Source organism: Candoia aspera, chromosome 2 (assembly GCF_035149785.1).
Source record: "Candoia aspera isolate rCanAsp1 chromosome 2, rCanAsp1.hap2, whole genome shotgun sequence".
Classification (NCBI taxonomy): Eukaryota; Metazoa; Chordata; class Lepidosauria; order Squamata; family Boidae; genus Candoia; species Candoia aspera.
This window is the reverse complement of record NC_086154.1, coordinates 223978136-224001464: the sequence shown is the minus strand read 5'-3', so window position 1 is coordinate 224001464 and position 23329 is coordinate 223978136. Positions and strand designations below refer to the sequence as shown.

Below are 23329 nucleotides of genomic sequence, written 5' to 3'. Positions count from 1 at the left end.
TAACAGTAAACAGCATGTTGGAGAAAGTCTTAAAAGTCATAATTAATTTTTCTACTGTGAAAAGAGCAAGACAAACCAATCAACACTTGGCATATACAAATAGAAATACCATTAGTAGAATAGGCACATTTTTGTATTAGATGGTTTCAGATTATGGGGGAAAATATAATTAAAAACATTTTAAAAGAATACATAACTCTAGTAAGTTCAATTATATTCATGAAATAATAAGCACTTCAAAGAAATTAGAGAAAGACATGATGATAATGTTTTCTTTCTTTGTACACTTCCATTGTGGACAGTTTGTAGCCACTGAAGAGGGCCAGGAGTGACAACATCAGTAACAGAATGTTGTCCTTGGACAAAACCAGATACTCTCCCAAACCTGGCTGTAAGCAGTGACTTTCAGTAAGGTCTTGATTCCTGCATACATCCCCTGCACTAAATAATGGTCATTTGTAGTACTGTAGTTTTAAAATTAAATCTCTGGGCAAGACTAGAATACTGTCTGAACCGATATCATGCTATGTAATAAAATGTGCTTTACTAACACAATAGCTGGATTTGCTCATTACACTCTACTAAAACCATACAAACCACACAGCACAATATATGAACTCATCCCTAGTGGTCATTGCAAGTATATTTGAATTCATTTTATTTGCATAAGCTATGACCAACCTATGGCCCCTTTGTTCAACCTTTTTTCCATTCTTTGCTGGCAACAAAGGAAGTCAGACACCTCTTTTTGCTTTTAAACAAGTCACAGTTCCTGACTGTCAGTTCTTTCAAATCGAAGTTTTTAGGAAACCAGGACTGAACCATGGTTTTAAATATTTAGTTGTTTGCTAATTAAAAATAGCCACATCTACCTGAATTCAAATAATAATGTGGTTTATTTAACATGAGAAGTAGATGGTTTTTGTTTCCTCATGGCTACAAAAAAAGAGGAAGAATACATGAGCCATTATTATGTGGCACATTGCTTTAGACTATCAGGTTTTGCTTATTCCAATATAACCTGACAGACACAGCCAGACAGTTTGCTGTAGTGGTTAAGGCACCAGGCTAAAAACCTTAGTTCTAGTCCAATTATGTGTGTAGATGTGGTTTATTAACCCACCTGTCATAAAAAAAAATTTTTTTTCCATGATCTTTAGAAAATTTCTTGCTTTTTACATTCTTATTTCTATACTGAAAATGAATATTGCAGGCAATATATGTGCAATAATCCCTCTGTTTACTTGATCTTGTTTAACAAACTTCATGTGCAATGGAAAGCACCCATTTGCCGTTTTATGGATATGTAACATGTTATGCAAGCATAAAATCCATGCATAAAAGAGCTGCACAGTTAGGATATTTGGGTCTAAAGGATATCCTTTTTTCCTTATTCATCTGTAAAATTGAGGTTTTACTGTCTCTCTCTATATATATGTATGTGATATATGTAGGCAAATACTACTGTTGCACATTCTAAGAAGTTCCAAAATTACTACCAGTCTTACTGTTGTAAGGCAATGAAACAAATGCTAACCAGTGAAGGCAATCTATTTAGCTTTGAAATGTAATTCTGAATTGTTACTTCAGCAGATTGGTAGCAGAGCCTTTCAGATTCCAAAATTAAGTGCCCCAGCTGTTTTAATATAGGCTATTTGCAGTTCCAGCTGATGTAATGTATGCTGTTTGCAGGCTTTATTAAACCATAAACAGTGACACATATAACAGTTCTTTATAATGCTTATAAAATTCCAGGAATTGGAGAGACAAATAAAAACCAGGGATGATGTAACATCAGGAACTAATTTTGCTATGCAAAGTCTGGACCATAAACACCTGCAGGGAGTTGGGGACCTACGTGGAAGAGTGGCCAGGTAAGTTGGTGGGAGCTACCCGCTGACAGCTTGATAAACCAAGTTTTAATCTTTGTAAGCACAAGCTTATATGCTGCTCCTTCCTGCAGATTACAATTTTGAGGAAAAAATCAGAAACGTTTCCTTTGGGATTCGCTTAAACACAATATTGCACCTAAAGTTAAGACAGAGAATTCAAACAAAAAGAGTACTGTATTTGATTTGAAGGAGGGTTTTTTTTCCCTTACCTTTACCTTTGAAAGGAATTTAAAGTATTGTGTTGCTCTCCTTGCAGCCACAAAAAGTATAGGTAGTCCTTACTTACCAACTGCCTTGTTCAGCGACCATTCAAATGGTGCTAAAAAAATAACGTTGCAACTAATCCTCAAATTTATGACCTTCACAGTGTCCTGTAGTCATGTGATCACCATTTGTGTGCTTTGCAACCAGCTTGCAACAAGCAGAGTTAATACAGAAGGCGGAAGTAAAGTGGTCATGTGATTTTTCACATAGCGACTATGTCACTTCACTTAATGGCCAAAGGGGAAGTAAGGTCGTAAGCCCATTGTGATAATGTGATTTTTCACTTAGTGACCACATTGCTTAGCAACCAAGTTGCCAGTCCCAGCTATGATTGCTAAGAGAGGACTGCCTGTAAATAAAATTACTATAGAATCTGGCATAGAAATCAAACCGAAAGAGATTGTTGAATGGGCTTGGAAGAGCACTGTCTGTGTTAAATGTACTTAACATAGCCAGGGGTGTCTGTGGACACCCCTGAACATAGCAGAATGAATAGTATAAAAAAATTGGCATTTTGAAATTAAGTATAGACATTTTCCCCAAGGTTTGTCACTACCCCATGTTTGGATAGTTTTGGAATATGCAGCCATATTTCATTAGTGTAAAAATCAGGATATTTTCTAAGCCTAGGTTGCTACAAAATCATTAAGTTGTTTGAGATTAGACACTGAAAATAGTAGAATTTTTCTATATGATGGATAGAACATGCAATGATTTATATCTTTTATCTATAATTCCATGGTTTATTGTATGAAGTCAAGCCAGAGACTTCTGATATTTATTTGTTTGCTTGTTTGTTTTAGAGGAACCAAGAGCATGAACACAAATCTCTAAGCTCAGCACAAACTCCTGTCACAGTGGCACTAGTACCTGTATTTAAACAACCTATATTTTAATGAAACTGAGTATAAATAATTACTCTTAGGTTAAGCTAAAGTACATTGAAATGATTCATACCACCATGTAAGCACTTTTTGCATATCATTTGCTTACAGTGTTCCACTAAAGAAAGACTGAGCTGGCCTAGTTTTCAAGAATGAAAAATCACCAGTAAAATAGATTAAGGAGATTTTTTTCACCTTCTTTTATTGTTTTCTACTCTTTTTAAAGTTAAAGGTGTCCAGAGTTGCAGAGTTGTTGTGTTAGGTGGTCTCTAAAAGAATGCATGAATGAATATTACTATGCACACTTTTCTCTTATATGTATCTGAAACTCTCTTCTTATGCAGCAAATGAACTATTTCAGAATATGGACAATATGCTCAAGCACTGTGGTATAGGGGGATATAGTCTCTCTTATGCTGACCTGACTGTATTCTACCAGATAACAGATTTTGATTCAACAGAATTAGCCTAGAACTAGTAGGTTTCTCAATATATATATATGAACGTAACATGTGGAACAAGGTCATTATTCTGGGAAAAAGAGTGCTATATTGCAAGGTACTCAGAAAAGAGGAAAATTAAAAATTTTCTAGGAATTGTTTATTGCAAAAATATTTTGGATATTTCCCACGTTAGTCTATTTTGCATCAGTAACCAAGTCTGATGAGTCTGAGAGAACAGTTTCTGTGTTAGAAGCTTTTGTGAACTGAAATCTACTCATCAGATGTGTGGAATGAAATATCATCTTGAATTGGCAGGACAGATGTTCCAAGTCTTTTTTTAAAATCCAGTTTCTTACACCTATATATGTGTGTATATATATATATATATCACTTGGTAGAGCAGCAAGGAAGGCCTTGGAAAAGATATTCAAACACTGTGATGTGTCTATACCTACAAAGATCAGAATCATGCAAGCCATGGTATTCCCTGTGACACCATGAAAGTGAAAGTAGGAAGAGTTTTGATGCTTTTGAACTTTGGTGTTGGAGAAGACTCCTGAGAATATCATGGATAGCCAAGAAAACAAACCAATGAATGGATCATTGAACGAATCAACTCAGAGTTCTCACTCGAGGCACAAATGACCAGGCTCAAATTATCCTACCTTGGACACATTATGCAAAGAGTTAGCTCTCTGGAAAAGGCTCTAATGCTGGGATAGGTAGAAGGAAAGAGAAGAAGAGGATGACCAGCAGCAAGGTGGATGGACTGAGTTACAGAGTGAGGAATTCACCATTGGGAGACATGAAAGAACAGGTTAGGGATAGATTATCTTGGAGAAAATCTATCTATGTGGTCACCAGGATTTGAAAATGACTTTATGGCTTATTTATTTATTTGTTTATTTATTTATTTGTCTAATTTGTCCCCACCCATCTCTTCCCATTGGGGGACTCTGGGCAGTTTACAACAATCAATTAAAAACAACAACCATAAAATACACAGTATAAAAATACAATAATAAATAATATAAATAAAGGTAAAAATAAAGAATCCAGGTGGCAAAGAATCTAAAACAGTCCAAGTGTGGGAGGAGTGGTCTATAGCAACCATCCCCATGTAGATCTATTCCCCTCTCCACCCCAAGCAAGGTGGCAGAACCAGGTCTTCAGACTCCTCCGAAAGGCCAGGAGTAATGGGGCCAATCTCACCTCCGGGGGTAGCATGTTCCACAGGGCAGGAGCTACTGCAGAGAAGGCCCACTTCCTGGACCCCGCCAAATGAAGTTGTCCTAAAGATGGGGTCTGCAGCATGCCCTCTCTGCACGATCGGGTGGGACGGGTTGATGTAATGGGGAAGAGGCGGTCCCTCAGGTAATCTGGCCCCATGCCATGTAGGGCTTTAAAGGTAATAACCAACACCTTGAATTGGACCCGGAAGCAAACTGGTACCCAATGCGGCTCGCGCAGCAGCAGTGTTACATGTGCCCTTCTTGGGGCACCAAAGATAGCTCGCGCAGCTGCATTCTGGACCAGCTGGAGCTTTCGGATACTTTTCAAGGGTAGCCCCATGTAGAGCGCATTGCAATAGTCTATATGAGAGATAACAAGGGTACGAGTGACTGTTCGAAGGGCCTCCTGATCCAGGAAGGGGTGTAACTGGTGCACAGCACGTAGCTGCACAAAGGCTCTCCTGGCCACAGCTGCCACCTGCTCTTCGAGCAGGAGCTGTGAGTCCAGGAGGACCCCCAAGTTACGCACCGGGTCTGTCTGGGGCCATGCAACCCCATCCAGAACCAGAGATGTTAATGTCCTGGATACAGAAGAACCATTAACCCACAGCCACTTGGTCTTACCAGGGTTCAGTTGAAGCCTGTTTTCCCCATCCAGGCCCCCACAGCCCCCAGACACTCGGAGAGGGTAGTCATGGCATCACTTACTTCACCTGGGATGGAGATATACAACTGAGTATCATCAGCATACTGATGATACCTCATCCCATGGTGACGAATGATCTCACCCAGTGGTTTCATGTAGATGTTAAAAAGGAGAGGGGAGAGTACTGATCGCTGTGGCACCCCACAAAGAAGGGGCCGTGGGGCCGATCTCTCTTCCCCTATCAACACCAACTAGGATCGGCCCTGGAGGAAGGAGGTGAACCAGCGTAAAGCTACGCCACCCACCCCCAACTCCCTGAGCCGCCCCAAAAGGATACCATGGTCGATGCTATCAAAAGCTGCTGAGAGATCAAGGAGAGTGAGGATGGATGCACTGCCTCCATCCCGCTCCCGCCAGAGATCATCCATAAGTGCGCCCAATGCTGTTTCCATCCCATAACCGGGCCTGAAACCTGACTGAAAGGGGTCTAGATAATCGATTTCTTCCAGGACCCTCTGGAGCTGCAAAGCCACCACTTTCTCAACCACCTTCCCCAAAAAGGGAAGGTAGGAGACTGGACGAAAATTGTCCAGAACAGTAGGGTCCAACAATAGCTTCTTGAGGATGGGGTGCACCAACACCTCTTTAAAGGTAGCTGGAAACACCCCCTCTCCCAAGGATGTATTAACCATTGCATGGACCCAACCACATGTCATCTCCTGGGCTGCTTTTACTAGCCAGGAGGGGCATGGGTCTAGATGGCATGCGGTGGCATTTACTGTCTGCAGGATCCTGTCCACTTCCTCAGGTCCAACAGGATCAAACTGCTCCAAGATAACTGGGTAAGCCCGTTCCCCTGGTATCTCTCCAGACCAAGCCTCATGCCTGGAGTCCAACTTGGAGCGGATCCGAGCGATTTTGTCCTGCAGATGCTCAGCAAATTCCTCTGCACGGCCCTGTAGGTGGGTCACTGAGCTCACCTTCCCCAAAAGGGATCAAGTGATCTTAAACAGGGCCGTTGGGCAGCATTCTGCAGACGCAATAAAAGCGGAGAAGTATTGACGTTTCGCCACTTTTATCGCCACAAAGTAGGCCTTAATAGCGGCTCTTACCTGTGTTCAGTCGAATTCAGTCTTTGTCTTCCTCCAGCGGTGCTCTAGGCATCTCTTAATCCTCTTCAGAACCCTCAACTCCTCCGTAAACCACAGGGAGTGCTGGGTTCGATGGGACAAGAGAGGCTGCACAGGTGCAATCCTATCCAAGGCTCCGGCCGCCTCCCTATTCCAGGCTGCAGCTAGGGCCTCCACTGGATTGTGCAGCAGATCACCGGGTATAACCCCCAGCTCCCTCTGAAACCCTACTGGGTCCATCAGTTGCCGATGGCAGACCAATCAAATGGGTCCTGCCTCCCTGCGAAGGGGGGTGGCATAAGAGAATCTCAGGGCCACCAGGGTATGGTCTGACCATGACAAAGGGGACAGCTGTAACTCTCCCCTCAGATCACATTGCCACTGCTCCAACAAGAAAACCAAGTCCAGGGTGAGGCCACTGTCTCGAGTCGGGTCCCAAATTATCTGGGGCAGGCCCATGGCTGCCATGGTAGCCGTGAACTCCTGAGCTGCCTCTGAAGCACGCCCCAGGGATGGCAAGTTGAAGTCCCCCAGAACCATGAGCCTGGGGAACTCCACTGCCAGCCCCAAGATGGCCTCAAGCAGCTCAGGCAGGGAGGTTGCCATGCAGTAGGGAGGCTGGTACAGCAGCAACACTCCCAGCTGTTCTTGGGAACCCAACTTGAAGAACAGGGTCTCACAGCCGGCCACTTGTGGAGCAGGGCCCCTGAAGGCCACAAGAGACTCTCAGATGACAACAGCCACCCTCCTCCCCTGCCCTGGGATCTCGGCTGGTGCCGTACCGTAAACCCAGCTGGGCACGTTTCCGAAAGGGGCACCCCCCCTTCAGGGCCCAGCCAGGTCTCGGTAATACATGCCAGGTCTGCCCCCTCCTCAGTGATCAAGTCACATATGAGGGGGGCCTTCTTATTAACTGACCTGGCATTAAAAAGCAGCAGCTGGAAACCAGGACCCCTATGGATCTGCTGACCAGGGCCTGGGTCTGAGCGCAGAGGGCCGGAACACGCCACCAGTAGCAAACACCGGGGGCATCTTCCCCGAAGATGGCCCACCCTCCAGCTGCCACCATAACATCCCCTACCCATCACTACCTCAATAATGTGCCCCGCCCTACAACCCCCAGTGGCTCCTGATCCATTAGCCCCCACTCCTGGACCTTAGGAGTTTCTGGCTTTAAGTAGGGCTTTCTCCTTCCATTCATACATCCTTACAGTCAATCTCCCATAGGGCAATGGTAGGCCCTCTGGCGCATCAGCTTCCGCTCTCGGTGCCGTCAGAGCCCAACCATCATCCCCCCATTCGCTATGCCCCCCGTCAAACTCTCTCACTGCTCAACAGGGGGCACTCATTCATTCTTCATCCACCCCGTCTCTCGCTCAGGGGCTGAGTGCCCTTCTACACAAACACACTCCCAGACTCCCCCTCTTGTCTCTCACCCCGGGGAAGAGTCTCTCATTCACTCTGGAGGGCTCTCACAGCTTCCAGCCGCCTCAGGGGTGGTTGGGGGGATGGGTAAGTTTTTATTACTAAACTCCCCACTCCTCGCCAGCACGGTCTGCCACACCAAGGCCAACAACCAGTCACTTTCTTCTCTGGCGTGGCCCGAAGCCCCTCCGTCTCACCGCGGCTCACCAAGGCCCGCACCACCAGGGTTCATGTCGGCCAAAAAGGGGTCAAAAGATAGTCCCAGAAAGCCCCAGGCCCACAAATCGACGCCACCCCAGGTCGCTCCGCCAAGGCTCCCTGCGCAAGTGAGGCCCTCCAGAGTCTGCCACACTGCCAGCCCAGTCCACTGCCGCACTGCTGGCCGAGTTCGCTGCCAGCCTGGTCCGCCGCTGCGCCGCCAGCCTGGTCTGCCACTGCGCCGCTGGCCCAGTCCGCTGCCGCACTACCGGCGCAGTCCTCTGGGGCCTGCCGTTTCTTCAGGGCCCAACTGAGCTCACCGCACCTCACCACCCGGTCCACTGCTGCTGCTCCCATCCACTCCACTCCTGGGGTTCTACACCCCCCAGTCCCTCCAAGGTGGGTGCAGGGAGGCCAGGGTGGGGTGGGGAGGGTGGGGGGATCAGATGCAAAAGTAAGGTGTAAAGCGTATCCCACCTAAAGCAGCAACTGGCGTTTGCTCTCTGTCGCCATCTTGGATCTTACAAGACTCAGGACATTATCTATCATCCATCTATATCTATCTATCTAAATTTAATGAAGTATTGTTCATGTATCTGATAAAATGAACTCTGATCCATAAAGCTTATGCTGGTGAATCCTCAACCTGCTTCAAGGATTTGTTGGTTTTGCCCTAGAAATGTAAAATGTACAGGAAGAATGAAAAGTGTAAAGACTGAACCACAGGAGATTGCACAGTAACGCATCAGCCTTTGGGAGAATTTGGGTGAAAGAGCATAGAGGTAGAATCTGGAAGCTACAAGGAAGGGGGAAAAGTTACATCTTTCTTTACGATTTGTCCAAATATCCTGGAAGGTGAGGAACACTTGTAGAGTAAATTCAAATAGGAAGCAAATACTGTAATGCAGTCTTCATTTATCCATAGTTAAGCTTTATAGCAAAGTTCAGCAGTCTGCAGAGGTAGGTTGTCAGGCACCTAAAGCTAAGGGTTTGAAGAGTCAGGTAAGAGTAAAGGTATAAAATACTCTACATATACATAAAATACATAATTCTTCCTTAGGGAAGAAAACTGCTTGTTGGAGATACACTTCTGAGTGATTAACAGAGGTGAGAATTTATGGAATGGAAGAAATTCAGAAATGACACTTCTTCGTTATCAATTTTCTAGATGCGATGCTAGCATTGCCAAACTCTCTGGAGATATCAGTATCAGCAGGCATGAGATTTCAAAACTAGAGAAAGAAATTCATGCTGTCCAGTCTTCCTTGGACAATTACGTGAATAATGTTGAGATGAAGGTGAGTGGCTCTGAAGGAATCTATTTTTATTAATCTGTACTGTATGTTAGAAATCATTCAACTCCTCCATTTGATTTAAAATTGCTGACACATTTTAATGGAAGACAAAAACAGATTTTTTTTTTCATACTGGTGGAGAAGGAGATACAGCAGCATTATAATGGAATAGAGATCCAGAATAATTGCAATAGCCAACTGTATAATTAATATGGTGCAGTGCTGAAATGTGGAGATTGAGAAGTGATGCTACATCATCACAATACTTACCATTTCTAACATTATTTTTGACTAATGACATCATTTTATTAGTACAATTATAAAACACAAAAAGAGGTTCTTTTTTTATAAAACAGAATCCAGAATCTCACAAAGATTCCCAAGCATTATTGCCTTAAAAGGAAGAAACCTACATTCTAATTTTTAACATGTCTGTATTTGAGCCTTATTTTCAAGCCCTTTTTCAATATAAAAGATCAGTTCTGAAGCAAAACTGTTTGTAAACAGATTTTTATTTATTTATTTATTTATTTTGCACCCGATCTGGTAACTTCAACCAGACTCCACACATCAGACATTCAAATCCAAGACAGCTTTGTACTTTTTCTTTATTGGAGTTAATTATTGGATATTGCTACTGCTGAAGACTTTTTGAGGTCAAAATGCATTTGGGTTATTGATATTTCTTTCTCTCTTTTTTGTAATTGAACACTTTGAAGAAATGTATAAACAAGAGAAAATATAAAAAAGAGCAAAGGAAAATAATGCAGACATACAGTGTATACCGGGGGTTTTAAAATGTCATGGAGGCTGTAGATGTCATGAGTACTGATGGCGAGCTGGAAGGGGCCTCTATCCAGGGGGGAAAATGCATGCATAGTACTGAGGAATTAAGCAGCCATTCTAAGAGACACAGATCAGACCCGCCTTGACTTTGGGGTTTATCTGTCTGGGTTTTTCCCACGCTTCTTCAGTTTGTTAGGATTCTGTTTTATGTAGCAGTAATAAACACTAGAGACCTACTCCTTGTCTCAGTGTGATTTCTGACTGTTAGGACAGTAGCTTTCTAAAATATCATTAATTAGATTTGAATAATCATATTAATGGACTAAAAATCACTACTGATGATAAACGCAGTAAAAATCTTCAAATTGAATTGTACACTGTACTAAGCTCAGTCCATATTACAAAATACCTATTTTGATTTACGTATCTCATAAAATTAAATTACACAGTCTATGCATAGTTAAACCCAAATTTTGTATGTGGTATCAGTCCATGTTTTAGAATATAATCCAAGAATGGTTCCCAGTTTGCTTTTAAAATAGGAAGTTATTCTAGACATTGATACATATTCCCATGCTTGGTTAGCTATTCTTCCATTAATGGGATCTGACCACCTTTCCAGTTAGAAGCATATAATATCCTTTCAGCAATTATCATATATAGAGCCAATTCTATATACTATGAGGGGATATGTGGTTTAGTGAAATTTAATAGTAATATTGTAGGTTGAAATAGGAATTCAGCTTTTAAGATTTGTTTCATACTGCAGTGAATCATTTTCCAGAATTATTAAAGTTAACTGCATTGCCGGCCAATATGAAAAAATGATCTGACCTCATTATACTTCCAGGAATTTTTTTGAAAATGAATGATCCATTTTAGCAATCAAAACTGGGTAGTAGACCAACAATAAAACATCTTGTACCATTTAATGTTCAGATTTAATATTCTTCCATTGAAATTCCCAGGTTATTGATACACCTAAAATTTTTATGTGGTAATACTCTCAACGGCACCTAGTGCTTGCTGTTAAAAATTCTGGTGAAGTATATAACTCTGGCTCATCATATTAAAAGTTATTCTTAAGTGAATAGATTTTTCCCACCCTTACTTTTTCTGTGTTCCTGATTAAGTGCAAGATTATTTTTCATTTTGTTAATTTGATTCCTTGGTAGCTGCCTATGTCTACCACCATTGTTGGGGTCAATAGTCAACCTAGGTGGAGCAGTTATAAGCTTCCAAACTAGTTGGCCTTATGTGTGGCATGCTGTTCTTGATGAGGGACATGAGGGCTTCAGGGAAGGGGCAAGGTTTCAGGTGGGACTTTGGCAGGGGTTTCCATAACCAGGTGAGGAGGCCTCATACACTGACTCCATCCCACAGATCAAAAGTTTTTCTCCAGCTCTCTCTCATAGAGTGGGCTCTTTGTTGCCCTAGTAACAAAATGCTCATCTTGTGTCCATTATCACTATTTGCAACATGTTAACCATAGCTTATCCCCCAAATCTCCTGTCTTTCCTGTTACCAAAGGATCATTCTTTCTGACAGGATGTAAGCAGAAATGTTCTATCTAGAAAATGTAAAACAAAGCTCTTTTAAACTTGCCCTCCCTTGGTAATCTTAGAAAGAAAGCTGCTTCTGCAACTAATGAAAAATAGAATAAATGTGTGTCATAATCATATAAAATGGGTTACTGATACAAATAGTCCTCGTTTAGTGACAACCTTTGGAACCGGCAACTCAGTTGTTAAGCAAAGTGGTCGCTAGGTGGAACCACGCCTGTGCTTACGATTTACTTCAGCTTTTCTTTGCTTTACAAACCTGCAAAGGTTGTAAGCACAAATATGAGGATTAGTTGCAAAGTTACTTTTTCATCACTGTCATAACTGTGAACAGTCCCTGTCCAAAGCAGTTGTTATGTAAAAACAAAGGGAAGCCTTTCATGCAGAAATACAACAGAATGGGGCAATTAAAACCTTGACAGGAAAAGAATTCACACATGCTAACTACTCAAAATGGATTAGCACATGGCACAGCCCTTCCTGGAAATGTAGAATGTTGGAGAAAAAGGCCTTACCTTCACCTTCTCCCTAGCAATCTATGTATAATCTGATCATCTCTGTACAAAGTCTCTAGACAAAATCCAACAAATGCTGGACACTAATAATTATTTTAGAGTAGTTGATGGGAATCTTTTATTATACAGTGAAATTAATTCTGAGAAAAGCTTATAAGAATTAGCCTATCTGAAATTCTGGCTTTTCCCATAGTCACTGAAACCATCATGTGTATTTAATGTAAATGCAGGAATTCTAGCTCATACTGTTTCTTCTTGCTCCTATTAGGTAATGCAGCTTTTAGGCAAGATAGAGACTTCAAACTCAGAGCAAACTTCAAATTTAAAGACAATACAGGGGGATCAGCACCATGAATTGCAGCTCTTGGACGTCAAGTAGGCGATCAAAGCTTTTCAATTATGTTAATGTGTTTGGTGAGAAGTTTTAGCACAATGGTATTGGCATGAGAGAACAACACCAAATTAATTTACTTGCCTTTAGGAATCCTGACAGGCCAGCAAGGATAAATGCTTCATGAAATCCCATAAATCTTTTTTGCAAAGCTCATTCAGTGCTTTCACCCTAAGAACAAGGCTTTGCTTTTCTTATTTAATGACAAAAGAACTATCATGAAACTGAAATAAGTAGAAAAAAGGCAGAAAATCATGATAAGAGAAAATGTAAATAAGGAATGAAACTTTGAGGGATTATAGAAGGAAAAAGGCTTTGTAAAAACTGGGGAGGAGGGTGTCTATGCTATGCATAACTGTATCAAGTCTTTATCTTCCTAACTCATATAGAGGTCTGAAATACAGCTGAGCTATGCTTTTTATTCTGAAGCATTGCTTTTGAACACAAGAGTGTGAATGCAGCACCTGTCTACACTCATTAAAGTAGCTGTGTTTGGTTTGGTATGGTGGCAGTAAAAGCCCCTCTGCAATGGCTGCTTAATCTTGAAAAGATGCAGCTGCTTTAATAAGTCACTGGTAGGTGCTATGATTCTGCTCTCTTACATTCTGAACTATTTTTTTGGAATCAGATCTGAAGCACTGATTCAGAAACAGAAGGAAGAGGACAGCTCAGAAGCGTTTGGAAAAGTGTTTGTTTCTTCACTTCATTCTTGTCTTTCATATATCCATTCATCAGCTGCCCCCTCCCCCAAGGATATTTGATGCTCATATTCAATTTGCCAATATAAAAGCTGTGAGCAGAAGCTGACTTACAATGCTTAAAAATACATAAGCCTTTGATCACTTTCAAACTGCATTTTAAAGATCTCTCTTGTTGGGAGAATAGGTGTCTCCAAATATTATACAGGTATTTATAGCCTTGAATCTAAAACCAACAATGTTGCCATTTCAGAGAACCATTAAGTACCAAAAATGGCAAAACCCAAGAATATATGGAATAAATCTTATTTGTAACACAAAATCTGACATAGGTTTATGGTAGTTGTTTGAGTGAAGCTTTCACCCATATGAGCTTGGTTGTCATGAGAAAATTAAGACTGAGCTAACAAAAAATTAACATAAAATCATATGATTCAAATTGCTTTGTAGTGAGATCATGGTCCAGAAGGATTTTTTAAAGTTTTAAATTGCAGTTTTTATACTGTATTTTCATGAAAATTAAAGAGCAATTCTCTTTAAATATCAGGATAAGTGGTATTTTAAATGATTTTAAGGATCAAATTCAAAACCAGCGAAAATGGATCGAAAGTGAGTTGAGGAGATCTGAACAAGAGCAAGTCTATCTCACAAACCAGCTCTTTGCCACAATGAAGGACAGATTGGTAAGTATCCTTATAATTCATGCAAAGAATACAGGGGTGACATGCTTTATTAAAATGCCTCTTTTGTAAAAGAACAATAGTAAGACAGAAAGATTTTAAACAGATAGTATGGAGTTTAGATCTGGTTAACATTTTCAGTGATCTCTCATGAATCATACTGGCTCTCTGAGAGATGGGGATGAGCCAGCAGAGAATTCAGGGAAAGAGAATGGTGAGGAGGTTATCTCACAGAGAACCTTCAGCATAAGCACAGAAGTCAGGAACACATGAAGGAAGGAAGTGTAGGAGCCAGTCAGATTTTATTACCAGACTTTGAAAGCCCATTAATCTTTGTATTTTGAGTTCAATATATTGCTAGAGAAAAGTAATATCGTAAGGTTACTTCTGTGGAATTGGGACAGTAAAAAATGTATGGATTTTAAGTTGCTACATTATGGATGTTGTTCTTTCAGTCACAGGCAATAAAATATGCCATCTTAAATAAATCTCTAACAGATGGCAGAGTGTTCCTTTTTCAAACTGTAATCTGAATTACAGCTTCAGTTCTTGGCAAGAGGCAGGCTGTTGGTTCCACACAAGCACTTAGGCAGAGTGTTTAGCTTCAGAAAGTAGCTGATCCAGGACCAAGACACTCTGGACATAACTTTCCTCAGATTTGGGGGTTTTATGGTGGGGGTGGGTGGGGGTGAGGGGGAGGCACCTGATGGAATAAACTGAAACAGTTCCATTTCAGAAGTAGAACATTTAGTTATAAAATAATCTAAAAATCATACTGTATGATTGTTAATCCTAAATTATTGCACCATGCAGCAAGTTTTAAATGTTGTATTTTATAGATTAAAACTATTGAAGCCCTAAGTCAATGTTTGCTAAGTGCTTTGACTTTTGGAAACCAAATCACTGTGGGCTCCTCACCAGTTAGAAATGGCTCTGCGTTCCCGTTCTAAATCCTTAGATCCTATCTTGGGAAGTTCCTCTTCATTAAACTTTATTGTGCTTATATTAGTGCAGGAATCTGCTATACTTAATAACAGAAATGAATTAGAAACATTTGATAATAGAGACACATTTATAAAATAGCATATAAAATTGTTTTTATTAGTGTATTAAAAACTATTTACACCCCACTGTTCATTCAACAAGGCTTCCAAAACAGCTTATAAATATCAGAATTAGGATAATTCTATCTGAAAACATGCAATTTAAAATTAAAAAGGTGAAAAGAAAAGATTGGGAGAGGAAAGAAAAAGCAATCTCGTGGTCAAATTAAATATTAACTTAAAAATTTTGTAGGTAGCAACTACATCATTGCAGTGCTTTTATTACTACTACCACCATTGAGTGTTTTTATTTAAAATTTAGCATGGAGAGAATAGCTGGATTGTAATCAGGGAGAACTGGTGGTGATCTGGACAGAGCTGCAAACTAAATTGAGGTTCCCAAAAACTGTTCCATGATTTTGAACAATATAAATTGCTGGGACCATCCAAATTTAGGCCACAAATTATTCCTGTTGTTTTTTTCACTCAACAGATTAGGAGACCAATGATGTAGTTGCTACCTACATCATTAATTAGTAGCTTGGATCTCAGTAACGATGTTCAACAGTTTATGATGTTGGATCTAAACATGATGAAAGGGCTGTTGCTTCATGGCCGTTGTTCATCTGACTTTTTTTCCCCGACTTCTACATGAGCCAGAAAATAAAGAGCCACTACAGCAGCATTTTTTCCAGCTCACATGGAAACCTGGAAAAAGGCTATTGTAGGCCCGCATAGTTAAAGCAATGGTGTTCCCTGTAGTAACATATGGCTGCGAGAGCTGGACCATAAGGAAGGCTGAGCGAAGGAAGATCGATGCTTTTGAACTGTGGTGTTGGAGGAAAATTCTGAGAGTGCCTTGGACTGCAAGAAGATCCAACCAGTCCATCCTCCAGGAAATAAAGCCAGACTGCTCACTTGAGGGAATGATATTAAAGGCAAAACTGAAATACTTTGGCCACATAATGAGAAGACAGGACACCCTGGAGAAGATGCTGATGCTAGGGAGAGTGGAAGGCAAAAGGAAGAGGGGCCGACCAAGGGCAAGATGGATGGATGATATTCTAGAGGTGACGGACTCGTCCCTGGGGGAGCTGGGGGTGTTGACGACCGACAGGAAGCTCTGGCGTGGGCTGGTCCATGAAGTCACGAAGAGTCGGAAGCGACTAAACGAATAAACAACAAAACAAGCTGCATACACGTGTGATCCACACTTCATCCAAATCATTTTGATACCCCCCTTTTAGAAACCTCCCCCCTCCCCCGCACTTTACAGCAAGCCCGTGTGGCTGCACCAAACAATTTTTAGTAGCTGAAACTTCTTCAGAGATCATCATAGCAAAATGTGTATCAAAACATTTGGAATCCTAATAGCCTCTTACACCAAAATAGCTCTAAATCCATCCCAACTTCTTGACTGTTCCACAAGAGATAGAGATACCCATTAAACTGGGAAATGGGGTCAATCATTTTTGTAAATGTTTACAAGTAAAATTAATTATGAAGATTATAGAATGTCTACAGAAAAAAAATTACGAGAGTTTCATTCATTTCTACTGAGTAAATAAATATAACATTCTTAGTAGAGTAATTCTATTTTTCACAATGCCTCTTTCAAAAGGAAATAGTGGAAAAGAAAATGGAAGATGAGTTTTACTATGTCTCCAAAAGAATAGAAAACACAGAAAAAACATTGCAGTTTGACGTGGAACTGAGCCAGGTGAAAAATGATCAAAATAAACTCCATGCAAAGATTACCAGATTTGAAAAGCTGATGTGGAATGAACTGGAAGAAATGCGAAATGAATACAGATCAGGTGAGTTTATTTTTCAAACTTCCATGCCTTTGTGTGTCTGCATGTATGTTTCTATCCACCCAACTTTGTCATTCTCTGGATTACCAAATTATACAGTAACAGGAAAACTGAAGGTCTTCTTGCTGTGGTTCAGTTTATAACCCTTCCTGTCATGAAGGATGCTTCTGTCAGTAAGGACAAAAATCAGCTTTCAGCAGAAGTAACTTATTATTCCAAAATTTGGCTAGAGAAATAGCCAGTTCAAATCTGTTGCTACTTCTAGTCTTTTCAGTTTTCATACCAGAAAAGATGTATGTACTTAAAATGAGGCTGATTTCAAGCATCACAGTTATTATTCACCAAAGGAGAACTAAATTAACTCATCTTAAAGCTTGTGGCATTCACTTAGTTGAAAGAATTGTTCAGAAAATATTTCATTGAAATGACAGATCAAATGATCATCTTAGGCTAAGAAGCAATAGTCCAAAATAATTTTGAAATGCAGTGTAAACACGAAATATACCAGTGAGAATTTTGTCAACCTTACTAAGAGTTGCCTGTTATTTACCAGGATTTCAATCTATCCGTGATTCTCTTGGTGCACTTAAACAAATACAGACAACAAAGCTGAAACTCGAAGAAGAGAAATTCAAGCAAGACATGAAAAAGATACGACGAAAACTCACTGAACTTAAAGACTAGCGCATTTTTTTTTTTTTAGCATTTACAGTTGTTCCATCAAGGGAAAATATTGAAAAGGTTTAAAAAGTTAACTTTTTGTTTCTACAATATCAGACCTGTTTTCCTGTACCTCTGGGACATGAGCACCGTCATAATTCTGAACAGATGCAGGTTAAAATAGAATCATATCCACACTTCATTTGTATTTGGAAAAAAAGAAAATGCAAGGAGTGACAGTAATTGTTGTATAAGCCATTGCTTGATTTATTTTGACAAACCATTACAACCAAATATCCAGTTATATCCTGAAGTTTTCAAACTATGAGCATCGTTCCTGCCCTCAGAGAAACTAAAACAACCTTACTAGCTCATTGTTATTTTATCATCAGTTATGAAAAAGACAAATATATTTCCTAAAATATTTGTCTAATTTTATGAAAAAGCATTTACAATTTTAATAGTCTTGCAAATTCAAATGATTACTTTTATATACAGTATTCTAGTTAGTGATTTGTTTTTCACTGTTTTTAACTGCTATTCATATGTAAGAAGGAAAAGCTGAAGTTTGCGAAGGAAAAGCTGAAGTTTGCAAAGATGTCTGGAAATATTCATAGGAATAACATGCAAGTCTCTTAGAACGACTTAAATTTGTTAACATTTAAGATGCCAAAAGACTTTTTGTCAAGATCGCTATGGAACTAGAAAAAAAGATAAAGCAACATGCCCCTCTTTGACCAACTCCCTATACATTTTCTAACAATGAGATTGCTGATATAATTTACCACCAGTTTTTGAGGAGAAAATGTTCTTAAAAATTCAAATGGAACTTGTTTTGCAATCTTCCATACGACTGAAATGAAGTGTTTGAATAATGCAAAAGTGACTAGCTGCACATTTTTGCTTCCTGAAAGAAACTTCATTGCCACACTTCATAGCATCTCTGAAGAAAAAATACCTTCAACTGTGAGGTTCCATCAGTTCTTAAACATTATTTAGAGTGAAGTGGAAATTGGGGCCAAAAACCTGAGAGCATGCCATTCTTCAACACACTTCCATTATTAATGCCCTTGAGTTGTAAAGCACTAAGGAAATATTTCTCTTCTTCAATCCCATCATTCGGTGATTATATTTGCTTCTGTACTGCACTGAAACTTGCTGAAGAGTTGTAAGTAACAGTAATTCCATATATTTTAAGGTCGGTGTTTTCCTCCTTATGCTAAAAAGGAAGGAGGAAAACACTGACCTTAAAATATATGGAATTATTCTAATACAGTGGCAGATGGTGTCCTTTATTGCTTTTTACCTTCCCAAATCCAACAGCCAAGGAAGGGGTGGGGGAGCATAGTTCAAAAGGATCAGGGACTAACTAAGCAGCAAAAGAGTAAGGAAAGTAGTTTTTAGCAGTAAATTTTGTTTTTGCTAAAATCTATTCTCATGTATTTACCTGAATTATCCAACATGGCTAGATCGGTTTTCATAATATGCAGACTAATCATACTGTCAATCTTTATACATCAGAAGCGGATTTCACAACTGATATTTGTGAGGGCAGTGTTGAACCTCAATATCCAAAATCAAGAACTATTTCTCCAAAGGAACTGTCCATTCTTTCAGACAGTGAAATTTAGATTTATTGTAATTATCTAATGATTAACAGCACAACAAATATAATTTCACTTTAATAACAAGCAAACTGATTGCCATTAACATAAAAACCCACATTACAAAACAAAACGATTAGAGCATAATGCATTTGTGTGAAGAATTCTTAACAGGGGTTAAATATGAGCAATCCAGTCAAAGAGAGTGGTAGTTCTCAGATTTTTCATACTACCCCTCCCAGAGTCATTGGGAGTTGAGCAGCATGTACATGTAATAAATTAAATTAATTAAAAATTGGAATTTAATGTGGAAGGAACATTTTTTAATCCTTTCCTTTTCTGGTATATTTCTGCCCCAAACTTGTCCTATTTAATCTTGCTTGTAGGTACAAGAGATACTTACCTATATTTTGGGGGGCAGGGAGGTGGTGGCAGTGGAAAAAAAGAATTAAATTACAAATGGCTTGAAATTAAAAAAATACGACTCCTCTCTACCCTTTGGCTTCAAATTATAGCTTCAACATTTGCATATTAAAAACAGTTTAAGGCAAGAATAATGAAATCATTCATTCATTCATTCAATTTATATAGCCACCCATCTCAGACCAGTGACTCTGGGCAGCTTAACATAGTTCTGTTAAAAGCATGTTCTACTTTATATTTGCCACCTGTTTCATGCTGTATTCCAAGGTAATCTATTCTGAAAACTCTTGAACTTGATGCACAAGGAACATCAACTAGCCTCATATCATCCTTGAATCTAATTTAAACTAAAAATATTTATTTCCAAAATGTACTCTTATGAAGAACACAAGAGAACTGAAAATCTGTTTTTCTCAGTTAGGCTCTACCAATCATCTGTCAGAAATCAAAGTAATGCAACTATACTGTGAAAGATAGCTATGACACATGACATTAAATATAGCCAGGAGGAAAATGAATGTTTTATTGAAATCATAGGGTTCTGAATTAAAAGTTCGTGCATATAGAGTAAGATGTAAACAGTTTGTATGCAATGTCTCAACACATTTTATTGCTTCATCACCCACCAAGTTAAAAGGTTATTTATTTTGCTTGAGAAGCTGCAGAAAGATATACTGCTAAATGATAATAAAATGGAGATGGACAGAAACAGCAAGGTCTTAGCAGGCTATGAAGACAGACCAAAGTTTATTTAGCACATGGATATATTATTAAGGCTCCATTTCAAAGACAGAAATCTTTCATATTTACTCTGCACTAGAGCAGAGGTCAAACCTTTGTGCTTTCCAAGGCCACTAGCATACACTGGAATTTCTCACTAGGAGCACAGATTAGGTAAACTTCAACTGAATTTCAATCAGTTAGTTTAATCATTGGTTCCTTTTAATACAAATCAGACTATTAGCACTTCTGATTTAAAGTCAAGGTATTTGTCATCAACATGTTTCCAAAGGCCTCCGAAGTTATTCTGATTCTTCACTAATGTTTGTGCTAGGAGGCTGCTGCTGAGAGTTTCTTGTCTAATTCCAAAACTTGAGTATCTCCATTAGCTTTGGCATTTGCTATAAGAGCCTGCAGGAGAATTGGGAAAACGGAGAAAAAGAATTATGCATTAATGTGAATATTTCAGAGTGTAAGAGTTAAGGATGTTTAGTTACTTGCTAATAAGTCACAAGCTAAGTAGGCCACTTGTATGTATATAGGGATTGCAAAAAAAATCTGGGCCCAAACCATTCCATGCATGGGACTGCTGCTTTTGGGTGGTCTCTACCTGCTCTGAAACATCCATCTTTCAGATGTTTTGGGCTGTATATAGAATAAAATGGGGCTGAAATGGTGGGGGTGGGGAATAAGAGCAGGCCAAAGCCAGGAGTGAGGGGTTTTATTGGTAAGGGCACATGTAGGCATCAGTACCCTGGGAGAGGCAGGGAAAGAAAAGTGCTAAGCTAGCGCTAGGCCAATAGGGCATGCTGTGCTGGGAGTCTGAACTTCACTGCAAAGACCATTGTAATAATCAAGAGGTGCAGAGACGGGTGCATCAGCAGTGGCTAAGGGGAGGCGAGGAAGGGATTACGAAGATGGGAAGGCCAATAGGTTATGCTGCACCAGGGCATTAGCAGCAGTAGTTTGTGGGGTGGGACGCAAAGGAGCAAAGGAAAGGCATTGAGATGAGGGGGAGACATGGCCACCCACAGCCAGAGGGGAGGGATGTACCTCAGCATTGTTCTGCTAGCCCTGTAAAATCATTCTGAGATCCCCCTGAGTTTTGTTTCGGCTGAAACCCGGAAACACCAAAATATTCTGGGTTTCATTTCTGCAAAACTGCAGCTAATCCAAAAAATTCAACATAACTTCTAGAACATGATGGTTTGTTTTGTGTTTGAAAGAAAACACAACCTGGGTACACTCTTTGGCCTATTAAATCTCCAGGCCACTTTTTACTTTTCCTAGTTTATTCCTCACAACAGAATTCTTGAATGAGGTAAGATAGCAAAAGTCCCCATCCCAACCCCTCTCTCTTCAATACTTAAAATTCAAGCAGGACACAATTGGTATGAACATGTAACAGGGGGATTTTGATAACTCTTCCCACTTAGCAGTAGTAACTGTCCTTTCTTTTGAAAGCAGATAAAGCACCCCCCCCCCATTGCTGCTGCATTCATCATATGAAGGAACAAAAAGAATTTAGGGCATAGACGTTTTTCTTGGAAAACAGAAGAACAAATGGGCAGTTCAACTAACGCTTTTCTGCTGCAGGACCTGCCCGCTTGAACATCCTATGTCTCGAGATCGGACTGGCCCCAAACCTGCTCACCTTTCATAAACTGTTGAAGACCTGTATGTGCTTCAAGGCCTGGGGGTTGGGAGGCTAGATTTCTCATTGAAAGGCCTTTGTCAATTGTTTGGTTTGGGTTTACCTTTGGTATCCATTGTAGGTTTTTAATCCTTTATTTATTTATTTTTAAATAATCGTTTTAAGGTGTTTTTAGCTGCCCAGAGTTGCATTTGCAAGATGGGCAGCCGTATAAATCAATTTAATAATATTAAGGAAAACTCTTTAAATGCGGGAACCCTCTCCCTCAATTGAAATCAATCTTCTCTAGTTTTCTTTAATGACCTGGTGGTTACCATTTATCAACTATACAATTAATGAGCACTTTTGATTCATGCATGGTATGAAGAAGAAACCTGTTTTCAATATTCCAAGTATTATTTCTTTACCTAATATACTCTAACTATATATCTAAAATTCCATAACTATCTTTCTGCTGAAAAGACTAATATGAATACTGCAGCTTATAAATACAACCAGCTGAACTGAAAAAAAGATACAACAAATGTAGCAGCTTACTACAAATATAAAATTTTAACCTTTAATTAAAAGCTATTCAGGACAAATTCTAATGATGCTTCCTGAGAAGAACATTCCACAAGTATTAACACTGATTTTTTTCTGCAAATGAAATCCAGTGTATTTGATATATCCACCTAAATAAGTAACACTTGGGACTTATCAAACTCCTAAATAAAGCATTGAGAATCCATATATATATATACACACATATATATATAACAATAATGGTTCTTACATCTATTAATTCATAATCATCTTTGGCATATAAATGTCTTAAGAGATACCATCGGGCAACTGTTACAACAGTTTCTGGAAATCCAGATTGATATACCACTCTCTCCAACATACGACGTGTTTCTCTACAAAACAAACAAACAAACAGAAAAAGTGTAATACTGATTAGATGTTGTAGGATGTGATGAGAAAATATCAAAATAAGCATGAATCTATAGCGTTTTAAATATTCAAATATATACTTATATTTACATGAATTTATGTTTGCAAGTAAGCATGCATTTCATTCTCTACAAAAGAGCAAAAAAATTTATATCCTGAAACATAAAACTAAATATAGCACGTCATTAAAAGAGAATGAAATGCTGAACTGCTCCATTAGAAGGATGCAGAAACTGGATACCATCAACATCCTATTGGATAGATACTGTCTACAGGTGAGAAAATGTCTTCATTATCACTCTATCAGATTCTGGGCTCATTTCAAAGAACATTTCCATGCAAGTGAAGCAATTGTAAAAGCAGCCAGAAATACTGTTTGAGTTTCCTGTAAGAGTTCCCACTCCTAAAGAGAAACTATTCTGAAGTTTTAAAAG

The 23329-nt window shown here is 39.5% G+C and overlaps 2 protein-coding genes across 3 annotated transcripts in view; one reads left to right on the top strand and one right to left on the bottom strand.

The window, feature by feature from the left end:
• FAM81B (family with sequence similarity 81 member B) overlaps positions 1 to 17587 on the top strand; it is a 34052-nt gene extending 16465 nt beyond the window's left edge. The window contains exons 3-8 of the mRNA XM_063295413.1: positions 1756 to 1874; positions 9283 to 9412; positions 12541 to 12647; positions 13909 to 14044; positions 16706 to 16901; positions 17452 to 17587. Of these exons, the coding sequence (XP_063151483.1) occupies positions 1756 to 1874; positions 9283 to 9412; positions 12541 to 12647; positions 13909 to 14044; positions 16706 to 16901; positions 17452 to 17582 (819 nt within the window). The 3' untranslated portion in view covers positions 17583 to 17587. The remainder of the gene's footprint in view (positions 1 to 1755; positions 1875 to 9282; positions 9413 to 12540; positions 12648 to 13908; positions 14045 to 16705; positions 16902 to 17451) is intronic.
• A 1634-nt stretch (positions 17588 to 19221) lies between these two features.
• Positions 19222 to 23329, bottom strand: part of SKIC3 (SKI3 subunit of superkiller complex) — a 57311-nt gene continuing 53203 nt past the window's right edge. For both annotated transcript variants that reach the window (XM_063295411.1, XM_063295410.1), the window contains exons 40-41: positions 22735 to 22858; positions 19222 to 20716 (exon numbers count right to left, since the gene is read on the bottom strand). In XM_063295411.1, coding sequence (XP_063151481.1) covers positions 20636 to 20716; positions 22735 to 22858 — 205 coding nt within the window. In that variant the 3' untranslated portion in view covers positions 19222 to 20635. The remainder of the gene's footprint in view (positions 20717 to 22734; positions 22859 to 23329) is intronic.